The sequence below is a fragment of the Hyla sarda genome, chromosome 1 (assembly GCF_029499605.1).
Source record: "Hyla sarda isolate aHylSar1 chromosome 1, aHylSar1.hap1, whole genome shotgun sequence".
NCBI classification, from domain to species: domain Eukaryota; kingdom Metazoa; phylum Chordata; class Amphibia; order Anura; family Hylidae; genus Hyla; species Hyla sarda.
In genome coordinates this window covers 439,843,778-439,855,994 of record NC_079189.1, presented here as the reverse complement: position 1 = coordinate 439,855,994, position 12,217 = coordinate 439,843,778, and the positions used below count along the sequence as shown (strand labels likewise).

Below are 12,217 nucleotides of genomic sequence, written 5' to 3'. Positions count from 1 at the left end.
CTGTACACACATCACCATGACATATACACACAGCTCTGCTGTACACACATCACCATGGCATATACACACAGCTCTGCTGTACACACATCACCATGACATATACATATACATATACACACACACACACACACACACACACACACACACACACACACACACACACACACACACACACACACACACACACACACACACACACACACACACACACACACACACACACACATCACCATGACATACACACAGCTCTGCTGCACACACAGTATAAAGCTCGTAGATATACACACACACAAACACAGCTGTGCTGCATCTTCCATAATATTGTTGCTATAATGATGAAACCAGCCTTTCACGTGCCAGTTACTTCTATGAGTAATGCCATGGGCCTGACTCCTCCCGGACACGTGACTGATCACATGATCATGACGTCACCGAAGGTCCTTTCCTCCTCAGTAGTGTTCAGCGTGCTGTGTGTTGTGATGACGGGTTCGGGTGACAGGACGGGAGCCCTGTAGGGTCAGTACATGTATTTGTATGGAGGCAAATATGTCATACACAGTGCTGGGTCTCTGTAGAGATTGCTCCCAGTGGTGATACTACATAGAAAGGACCTGTAGCCTCAGCTGTCACGGTGATGGTCCACTGTCTAATAAAGTAATTCTCAACCAGGGTGTCTCCAGCTGTTGCAAAACTACAACTCCCAGCATGTCCGGATAGCTGAATGCATGCTGGGAGTTGTAGTTTTGTAACAGCTGTAGGTACACTGGTTGGGAAACACTGGTGTAATACATCAGCTGTTATAAGGCCAGAGTTGGTCTGATGTTCCCCAGTCACACACTACACAGTACACACTATTAATGTTGTGACATAATCTAGGCCAGTGGTCTTCAACCTGCGGACCTCCAGATGTTGCAAAACTACAACTCCCAGCATGCCCGGGGCATGTTGGGAGTTATAGTTTTGAAACATCTGGAGGGCCGCAGGTTGAAGACCACTGATCTAGGGGTAAGGACAGCCCAGGTGGTCTCCAAACTGTTAACCTTTAGATGTTACAAAACTAAAGGCTGAGAGTTGTAGTTTGCAACATCTGGAGGTCCACAGTTTATAGACCACTGCAGTAGACCATACATGCTACAGATCGGGACTCCCAGCAAAAGCCAAGTGTTGGATAAAATGGTGTAAAGTATGCCGGCTCTGGAGCAGTGGACATTTGTTCTGTGGAGAGACAATTTATGTTTCTCTATCTAGACAATTCGGATGGGACCACTGGGTTTGGCAAATGCCAAGAGAGCATTACCAGGCTGGCTGCATTGTGCCGACTGTAATGGTGAAGGAGGGATAAGGCTATGGCGTTGTTTTTCAGGGGTTGGTCTGGGTCCTTTAGTTCCAGTGACGGAAAATTGTAAAGCTTCAGCATGCCAAGACATTATATATAGATATCTGTAACTATATGTTTCTAGCTTTAAAGGGGTACTCCACCCCTAGACATCTTATCCCCTATCCAAAGCATAGTAGATAAGATAAGAGATCGGGAGGGGGGGGGGTGTACCTACCACGATCTCCGGCACGACACCCAGAAATCCGCTACACGGAGCAAACTCCGCTCTGTGCCAAATGACTGGTGACCACAGCCATCACGCCCCCTCTATTCATATCTATGGGGGGAGGCGTGACGGCTATATACTAGCCGTCACGCCCCCTCCCAAAGACATGAATAGAGGGGGCATTACGTGACATAGCTTACATGTTCAGGACACTGCTCTGCTGGCCCGGAGATCACGGGGGGTCCCAGTGGCCAGACCCCCCGTGATCGGACATCTCATCCCCTATCCTGTGGTTAGAGGATAAGATGTCCAGGGGTGGAGAATCCCTTAAAGGGGTTCTCCACTGCCCTGCCTTCCGGAGCTCCGCTCGCAGCGTCCGGAAGTTTATCACTCCAAACGCTGTGTGCGGGCTTCCGTGTTCGAGGCCGCCCCCTCGTGACATCACGCCCACCCCCTCGTGACGCTGTAACGCCCCCTTCCCATAGACTTTCGTTGAGGTGGCGGGCGTGACATCACGAGGGGGCGGCCTCGAACACGGAAGCCCGCACACAGCATTTGGAGTAGTAAACTTCAGCACGCTGCAAAGGCAGGGCAGTGGGGAATCCCTTTAAACAGTTTGGGCCCTTTTCTGTTCCACCATAACTATGCCCCAGTACACAAAGTAATGTCCATAAGGGTTGGTGATTCCTGTGTGGAAGAACTTGCCCGGCTGCACAGAACACTGACCTCAGCTCCATTCAACACCTTTAGGATGGACGAGAATGTGAAACAGGCCCTCTCATCAGACAAATGGGCAGAAATTCCCACAGTCACCTCCATAACCTTATAGACAGTCTGCACAGAAGAGTGGGCAGTAGATCCATATTAAAGAAGCACTCCAGGTTTTTTCCCCCTATATTATGCACACGATCCCTAGGCCTACGACACCATGTATTTTACTGTAGCACAACCGCATAGATTTGTTTTATTACTCTAATTTGGTCATGTGATCACATTGAAAAGGAATGGGAAACATAAAGGAAGGACTTATGCTTCTTCTTCTTACACGATTCGCTTCTGACTTTGGCTCAAAAACTGCAGAGCCAGTTTTCTTAAAAAACCTGTGTGGAAACCTAGTCTTACACAGAGAGAACAAAATGTCCATCTGATGACTTTGAGAAGCAGCTAAATGGTAGGAAATGTTTAATAAAGACTATGTAGAAAGTTACATTTAGTTGACAAATCAACCATGGAAAAAAGTTCTGATTCAGAATAGGATGTCCTAAATGTGTAGGTGTCCTAAATACATACAGTTTAATTTTATATACTAGCAGGGAAAGGTATGGATGAAGTGGTCATGTGGTTACTGACCGGCCATATGATGTAGAATGGATGCCATTTACTTCAGTTGCATCTGTTTGCACCCACTGAATAGTGGAAATTACCAGAGACCTGGTTTATATAAGGTAGCTTTATTGCATGGCAGATAACATGATATTTGTTAGAAACTGGACAGGTAATACACCTTCAGTTAAAGGAGTAGTCCAGTGGTGACCCAGTGGTGAACAACTTATCCCCCTATCCTAAGGATAGGGGATAAGTTGCAGATCGCGGGGGGTCCGACCGCTGTGGCCCCCTGCGATCTCCTGTACGGAGCCCCGACAGCCCGCGGGAAGGGGGCGTGTCGACCTCTGCACGAAGCGGCGGCCGACACGCCCCCTCAATACAACTCTATGGCAGAGCCGGAGTGCTGCCTTCGGCAATCTCCGGCTCTGCCATTGAGATGTATTGAGGGGGCGTGTCGGCTGCCGCTTCGTGCGGGGGTCGACACCTGCTATCTGGCCGGGGAGCCTGGCCCCCGTACAGAGAGATCGCAGGGGGCCCCAGTGGTCGGACCCCCCCGCAATCTCAAACTTATCCCCTATCCTTAGGATAGGGGATAAGTTTTTAACCACTGGACTACCCCTTTAAGGCTACTTGTACATGGGGCAGATGAGCTGTACTGTAAGGTTTTGTGGCAAATACAGGTGAATCATGGGAAGTCCATGGGCTCCCTCTGTACCTGCCGATAAACTGTATGCGGTTACCACTGCTCAGCCCCACCATGTACAGGCAGCCTATGTCTGGGTTCACACTTAATATTTTAGTCACCATTAAAAACTCAAACCAGGAGTAGAGCCTATCATTTATTTTTTTTGGTGGTAGGAGGAGGCTTTTAGTATTTTACCATCATGCTGAATTAATAAAGGCGGAAGCTTGTTGTGTTGGTGTGAATTACCGCATCAGTGGCAGATTGTAGTAGTACATGGCAGCCATTCCAACATATGGCTGAAGAATAGATAATAGGCCTCTCTTTCTATTGATGTCCATGAGTCTAGCTTAACTGCAGTTATGTTCATCTATAATTATGTTTTGTAATGTATTCTGAATCTGATGGATCCCATTGACGTGTAATTCATTTACTTTCACAATATGTAAAATCAGGGAAATTCGAGGCAGACAGACTGGCTCTGATTTACTATTGTAAACCCAACATGTTTTGTCGGGTTGTGCGCCGGATGAAAAAAAAAAATACATTTTACTGAGAAAACCCGAAAAAAGGGCTGTGGCGGCCATGAAAAGTGGGCGTGTCAACCGGAAAGGGACATGTCACCTACATTTTCACAAAAACCCAACTTATTTACTATTAGAAGTAGAGCAGGAAAAAACCCTCAGGTATGGCGCTGCAGACTCTTGTAGACAGATGAGGCGGATGCCAAAGGTAATAGGAAAGTCCTCAGCAGGACATTTTATTAAAAAAAACTATAAAATGGACAAGATTATGCATTTCGGGAGGATCCCTCCCTTCCTCAGATCAGGATGAACTTATTTACTAAGGTTTTCACAGAAAATGTAGTGTATTTGAGCTGAGGAAAACCAGACAGATCAGAGCATGTGTAAAAAAAATAAAAACCGCCCTAGGGCTGGGCGGTATGACCAAATATGTGTAGCACGGTATTTTTTAACTTACGGCGGTTCCACGGTTTATAACGGTATTTTCTCACCACCCAGTCCCCCCCCCCCCAATCATGTGACCCGCAGGCGGTGTTCGGCTCCCCCCCCCCCCCCCCCTCCAAATCATCTGACCCGCCAGCACTGTTCTGCTCCCCCGAATTTATGATCAGACCAGCAGGGTACTACTCACAGATGTCAAGCACTGCCCTCCTCCTTTTTGTTGGGGGCCGCCGGCGATGGAACTCACTGTACATCAGTGGTCTCCAACCTGCGGACCTCCAGTTGTTGCAAAACTTCAACTCCCAGCATCTGTCCGGGCATGCTGGGAGTTGTAGTTTTGCAACAGCTGGAGGTCCGCAGGTTTGAGACCACTGCTGTATGCTGTATCCCTATGCCCGGGCGGCAAAAGATACAGAAAATAAACGTATAACTCACCCACCTTGGCCGCACGCTGGGGATGGGGGAGGACAGCCGTCAGCCTATCACTGGCCGGAGCGATGTCCCGCCCCTGCCAGTGATAGGCTGAGCCCACTGTCATGTAAGAAGCCGGCTTCTTACATGATAGTGGGCTCAGCCTATCACTGGCAGGGGCAGGACTTCGCTCCGGCCAGTGATAGGCTGACGGCTGTCCGGCGTTCCAGGGCCGATGTAGGTAAGTTAAAAGTTTATTTTCTTTATCTTTTGCAGCCGGCATAGGTATACAGCGTACAGCAGTGGTCTCAAACCTGCGGACCTCCAGCTGTTGCAAAACTACAAATCCCAGCATGCCCAGACAGCGTTGGCTGTCCGGGCATGCTGGGAATTGTAGTTTTGCAACATCTGGAGGTCCGCAGGTTGGAGACCACTGGCGTACAGTATAGAGTTCCAGCGCCGGTGTCGGCCCGCAACAAAGAAAAGGAGAGGGCAGTGCTTGACACATGTGAGTGGTACCCCGCTGGGCTGATCATTAATTGGGGGGAGCAGAACAGCGCAGGCGGGTAACATAGGATTAGTTCCCCGATGTGGGGACAGCGCTGCGCTGATAATACGTTCCCAAGGGGGAGGGGCCCAACTGGTATTGCGGTATGGGCTAAAATTCATATCGTGCAGCCCCAAAATTTCGGTATTCGGTATGAACCGGTATATCGCCCAGCCCTAGGGAAACCTTAGTAAATTCAGTGGAAAAATTTTTTAGAAAATTAAAACCCACAAAGAAACCTACACAACACTCTTAGTAAATCAGGGCCACTGTGCGCAGCAGAGACCGCCTGAATCAAACGGTACTAGGAACGCTTGGACATGCTCTGTCATTTCCCAACAGATTCTGCTGAATCTGTTCATTCTTTCGGCAGAGTCTGGAATTTAAATTTCCGCCACAAAATTCTTCAGTGTGCACGGTGCAGTAGAATCGTATTGAAAATAATGGGAGGCTGCTGCATCGGAATTTCCAAGCAGATTTTGTCCACTCGCGTGAATGGACCCAAATGCTTTGTGGGACACTGTAGGGCATCCACATTTTATTTCACTGTTATAGTGACTCAATATTCTTTCTTAGATTCTGAAGATGGCTCTTCCACCCCCAGATCCAAAATTTGACCTTAGAGGTGTAAGTGCTGAAGTCAACTGCTTGCACTTCAGTTGTAACGTTCCCAAGCCGCGTCCGCCGCTTCTTTTTTCTGGGTAAGTGGGTAACAATTTTAACAATTTTTGGAACCTTTTTTAAATTAAAATCACACAAAAACCCTAGATATACATAGGGGAGATTGTTGTACCTTGCAGTATATACTCTTGATATTTGTTCTGGGTAATTTAGTTAAAATTTCCGTTAGGCTAGGTAACCTGTTGTAAGATCTCTTTTATTTGGGGTTATTCACAATATTATTACAAGAAACCCAGGAAGTACATAAGCACATATTTCAGCAGTTCTTTCCAGAGCCAAATTATAAGCCTTTTTGTTGATATCTAAATGAGGCTCGAGGGTCCAGGGGTGTCTTCAAGCACGTAAATTTATGTGCAGACCTTGTTCCGACACAGGAGTGGTGGCAGAACATGCTGGCGCTAGGACCACTCGGAGATGTGCCGTCTCATAGACGGCAATTCATTTCCGTGCGGACGCCACACAAAAAATGTCTACTCTTTCTGTGGACTCCGAAATCGGGATTTTGACAGCAGAAACATCTGCTGTGGAAATTCCGCTGTATGCACTGTGGAGCAGAATCCCATTGAAATCAATGGGACTCTGCTGCTGGGGAAGTCCAATGCAGGATTCCACACGGAAATTCCATTGTGTGAATATAGCCTCACACAAAAGATATGACAGTAGCAAAGCATTTTTCTTTGGCTAAAGTGAGTTCAGATAGATAACTCATTTATAGAAACCGCTTAAAACAGATAACACTTGAAGTCCCCAAACGCTCCTATGCTGAAGCTTTTCTGCTCCCCACCAGTCTTTATTTACTAGGCTCTAGGGGGGATGGGTTGTTGATAAGACATGTGACCACTGCAGTCATTCACATCGGTGACCTTATTGGTGTCAGTGATTGGCTCCAGAGGTCATATTTTGACACGCCAAGTCTTTGTTGGAGCCTCGTAAACCATGGACAGCAGGGGACCAGATGACTTGGTATGTTGTAGCATTGTAAGCACTTTTGTTTTTTCTTTCAGCTTTCCTACAAAAGGGCGCTATGGGGAATGTACAGCTAAAAAGTGTACTTTGATTCATGTATATCTTAAAGGGGTATTCCAGTCTCTTTAAAAAAGAAAAAAACAATAAGCCACTGGGGTGGAGGTAAAATAAAAAGAGGCTGGAATACCCTTTGAATGCCATTTCCTTTCATTTGTTTTCTTTTTTTACATCCTAATATATTTAGGTCTTCCAGTGGAAAAATTCACGTGTGGAATCTAAATACGAGAAGAGCGGAGACCATATTGTGTGGACATGGTGGCAAATCTGTCTTCTGGATCTATACCCTTCCTGATAGAGAACAATTAATGAGGTAACTAAGCTGGACGAAAGCATATGGAGATTTTCCTCCATATTTCTCCTCTCTTTAGGGGCCACATCTAGCTTTTGGCTGTAATAAAACCCATTGAGGGCCTGTGATTTTTTAGTACAATGAGTTGGATGTATTAGTGCAGTTCCGTCAGTATGCTGTTATAAGTGCAGGAAGAAAGTAACAGTTCTGTAGCCTGTATCATATACATGCATAGTCTTCTTGGTTAATATACTGCACCCTACACTGCGATTCTATCCAGGCATGCCATACAGCATTACACTAGTATTAAAGATGCTATTAAAGGTAAACAGTCATCCCGTTCACCCAGTCTAAACCCAATACACTGCCGCCGGACTGAAGGTACGTATGTTAGTCAGAGACCCTGCATCAGTCTCCTGTTCACCGACCTTATTAACCCAGTGTATTGGGTTTAGTGTAGGTGAACAAGATGACCGTTTTCCTTTAGAAGAATAACATTCCTTGAAAGAGGCAGTGCTTATAAAACGTATAGCTGGATGGACATGTATTTGTCCCCAAATATTTATTTTTGCAATTTCTCCTTATTATATGGGTTGTGAGGCAACAGAGAATACACCTCCTGTACATGGAAACTTCTGGCAACCATACACATTTAACAGTTTTGCACTTCAGAGCCCAATACTAAATAATTTAGCAAGCAATGATCCAAGCAAATGCAAGAGAATAGGAATTTTAGCTTAAATGGGCACTCCCATTAAAACATTTTTTGTATTGTAAATAAAAAATCTTTCTAATGTACTTTGTTAAAAAAAAATATTTCTATGTTTAAAAAAAGCTTCCACTAGGTTTCTCCCTACTTGTCCAGAGCACATTTCTCCCCATCTCTTGCACAGACTGTGGACTCCTGGCCTGGCAGAAGTCCGAAATCAGGAAATGCAGTCTGGAGTGCTGAGGATGGTGTTTGCAGCCTTAGCCAATCATAGCTCATCTCACACACTGAACTGCTATGGGCTGTGTGTAGCAGAGTGAGGGAGGAAGTTCTCCTCTCCCCTGTATGGCTTTAGATGATGTCACAGCCTGCTGGGGAACGCTCCTTCCCAGTCTGTGAATCTGACTGAGACTGAGCAGAAAATAAAGAGCAATATCAAGGTAGAAAACAAAAAAACTATTAAAAATAAAGGCAGGGGGTGGTTTATCATGATGGGGGCAATGAACTGGGAGGATTATAACTTTTAACAAGATCATGACAGGTACTTTTTAACTTGCTACAGTTTTGTACAAGCAGATTATTTGTAAAACAGCTTTTGTAAGTTGCATTCTTTTATTTGTCTACAGTTACTGGTAAGTAGGAAAAATATTATGTAATTACGTATTGCGTATTGACCTTCATTTTCTTCTTTACAGTCAGGGTAGAGATCTACAAATATGTATATGGAATTTAGCAGAAGGAAGGAATGAAGTCACTGAGTCTATACCGCTTGATAGAGTTTGCTTCTGTAAATGTTCTCTGTTAGATACTCAACGTCCTCTACTAGCAATTCCAGGAACAGAAAACTCCCAGGTAAAAATGATTTATTCTAGTTTTGTACTGTTATCTATTGTTATCTAATGTTAAAGTAATTTAAAGAGGTACTGTGGAGAAATAAAATGTATCCCGTATTCACAGGATAGGGAAAAAGTTCCAATTTGCAGGGGTTCTGACAGATGGGCCCCCCACGATCTCCTGCACGAGGCATGGCTACTCACCTGTCCTCATCGCATTCTGGCTCCCACCCTTGTGAGACAAGCTTAGCCAGTTTATTAGCCCAGGGTATCCCTATAAACCTGTCATTTTAGGTACATTTTCAGGGTAAGCTGTCATGTGCAGGTATATGAAGAGTAGCAGCCCTATGTCTGGCCATTATTAAGGGCTTGGTCCTTAAGGGGTTAAATAATGTAGAGTTGAAAGCGATTACTTTTTAGCATACTAGTCTGCATAACCACCAGTCAGAAGAAGAATCAGAATGGAACAGGGAAGTTTTGTGCACCTTTAACTTCGTTCAGTGTAATGAGTGATAATTGTAATATGGCTAATCCAGTAAGTGACCTGGAAAATGCTAAAATAAGTAGTAACATAAAATAACAGGAAACACAACGTCTTTACAATGTAAGTAAAGAACATATATATAAGCACTGTGATTTTTCATTGACTGGTATTTTCCTTTAATTAAGTCTTCTTGTATAGTTTATTACTGTGTTTGGTTCCATTTCATGAGTTTCAGCTGCCGTCCTGATGGTCACTGTGCTGGGAAGTGTATAAAATATTTATAGCACAGCAACATTGCTTCCTGTACAGGTACGCAATGGCTCTTCTGAATGCTGAATACAGATTCTTTAGGGGGCAAACAGCAGAGGGACCTGCAGAAGCTGAGTTTTTCAATAACGAATAGAACAGAACATGTGAACTGTATTGCAGATATGTTGGTTCATTGCATTGCATTCCCTTTTGTTTACGGTCATTTCTATGTAGGGTCAGGGCTAGAAGTGTAGTTTGGACTGTTGTGTTTTTTTTTTTTTTGTTTTTGTTTTTTTGTTATGTTTATGTTTTTACTTTGTGTTGATGCATCTCTTTTAGGTGTTTTTTTTCTGCTCACTACCAGAAAGCTTCAATGGGTCTTTTAAAGATGATAGGCTTATTTCTGGCCACTCTGCAGGGATGGCTGACCTTCTGGAAGTTTTTCGTATCTGCACACAGGCTCTTTAGAGTTCAGCCGAAGTGATCATTGGGCTCTTGATCGTCTCTCTTACCAAAGTCTCCCCCCCCCCTATTTACCTATACTTGTACTACAGGCAGCAAGACTTCCTATATTGTTGAGTACATTGGGGGAGATTTATCAAAACCAATGCAAAGGAAAAGTTTACCAGTTGCCCATAGCAACCAATCAGATTGCTTTTGTCATTTCGCAGAGGCCTTTTCAAAAATGAAAGAAGTTATAGTAAAAAAACAAAAAAATTTGGAGAGCAGATATACAATCTTTAAAAATAACCTCTTCACACTTACTTTACTGAGGGAAGTATATGTGTCCACTACCCCCCCCCCCCCCTCCAAATCCATATAGCTTCCGATAATCTTCCCGCAGGCTCTGACTCTAGCAACGGGCGTTTCTCCTTATCCCACACGTGTGCCGTTCCAATATAGTTAGACTCCCCACACTTCTTTTCCAAAAGACAACTTCCACATTTATTGTTAAAACTACTATATAATATAAAAAAGTACTAGTACAATATACATCCGACGCGTTGCGGGGATAATTCCCCTTCCTCAGGGATATATAACAAAACATTGCGTTCTTATATAAAATCTTTTCATACATTGCGTTCTTTTTATATAAGAACGCAATGTTTTGTTAGTTAGATATCCCTGAGGAATTATCCCCGCAATGCGTCGGATGTATATTGTACTAGTACTTTTTTTTATATTATATAGTAGTTTTAACAATAAATGTGGAAGTTGTCTTTTGGAAAAGAAGTGTGCGGAGTCTAACTATATTGGAACGGCACAGGTGTGGGATAAGAAAGAATGCCCGTTGCTGGAGTCAGCGTGGAGAAGCCTGTGGGAGGATTATAGGAAGCTATCTGGATTTTGCGGGGGGGGGGGGGGGGGGGGAGGGTAGTCGATGCATATACCCTTTCTCAGTAAAGTAAGTGTGAAGAGGTTATTTTCAAAGATCATATATACGTTGTGTGAACACCATCCGCTCTCCAAATTTTTGTTTTTGTTTTATCTATATCATGTTCTTGGACGGTTTTGCTACCTGCCGAAATGGATTGAAGCGGAAGTCACACTGGAGATTTTATATTGCATGCGCCTTGGAGATTGTGAGTGGTTTATAACTCACCAAGTGTAAGCAGAGCTAAAATTCCTTGTGTATTGTGGAAGTGCTGTGGTGTGACATTTGAGATCGCTCCCAAGGAAGTTTTTGTGTTTTTTATATATCTTCTAAAAATGAAAGAAGCAATTTGATTGGTTGCTATGGGCAACTGGGCAACTTTTCCTCTGGACAGGTTTTGATAAATCTCCGCCCTAGGGTGCGCGTTGTGTATACTGTGATAAAGGAGGATGAAACCGTATTGCACAGTCCTACCTTCTGTTTGGTGCTGCAAAACTGCAAGGATGGTCAGGAACATTTTGGCAGATTCATTGGGTGGCCCACAAGCAGTTTTAGAGGACCTGACGTGCAAATATTTGCATTTTCCATAAATAACTATTCTGAAGCATCTTTCTTTAGAAATCTTACTTGTGCCATTACTGTGCCAATCTTCTGCTAAAGCTAACCATTTACATTTGCCTTCTGAATAGTGTAGGTACCTACAGACTCAACACTGATCGGATAGTTTCAAATTCTGTAAAAACATGTCCTTTTGACATCAGGGTTTACACCACCCAGTTAATTTATCCCTACATATCCAGGAGGAACAGCGCAAAACAGAGGTTTGATGAAAATCTACAAGCAGATAAAAACAAAGTAGTTGTCCATTGCCAACATTAAAGTTCATTTGGAAATCATCACTTACTGACTGAAAAAATCCAAGTACCGTATTTTTCGCCGTATAAGACGCACTTTTTCTTCTCCAAAACTGGTCTTATAAGGTGAATACACCCCTATTGCGGCGGTCCCTGTGGCCATCAACGGCCGGGACCCGCGGCTAATACAGGACATCACCGATCGCGGTGATGCCCTGTATTAACCCTTCAGACGCGGCGAT

The 12,217-nt window shown here is 44.3% G+C and overlaps 1 protein-coding gene across 2 annotated transcripts in view; it reads left to right on the top strand.

Annotated features, from left to right (window-relative positions):
* Positions 1–413: 413 nt before the first annotated feature.
* The window catches only part of GNB1L (G protein subunit beta 1 like), a 47,744-nt gene continuing 35,940 nt past the window's right edge, over positions 414–12,217 (top strand). Inside the window, exons 1-4 of one of the 2 annotated variants that reach the window (XM_056532379.1) lie at positions 414–516; positions 6,052–6,176; positions 7,367–7,492; positions 8,876–9,032. In XM_056532379.1, coding sequence (XP_056388354.1) covers positions 6,061–6,176; positions 7,367–7,492; positions 8,876–9,032 — 399 coding nt within the window. In that variant the 5' untranslated portion in view covers positions 414–516; positions 6,052–6,060. Of the gene's footprint in view, positions 517–2,286; positions 2,716–6,051; positions 6,177–7,366; positions 7,493–8,875; positions 9,033–12,217 lie in introns of those variants that run through there. The other variant, XM_056532381.1, reaches the window with a different exon arrangement.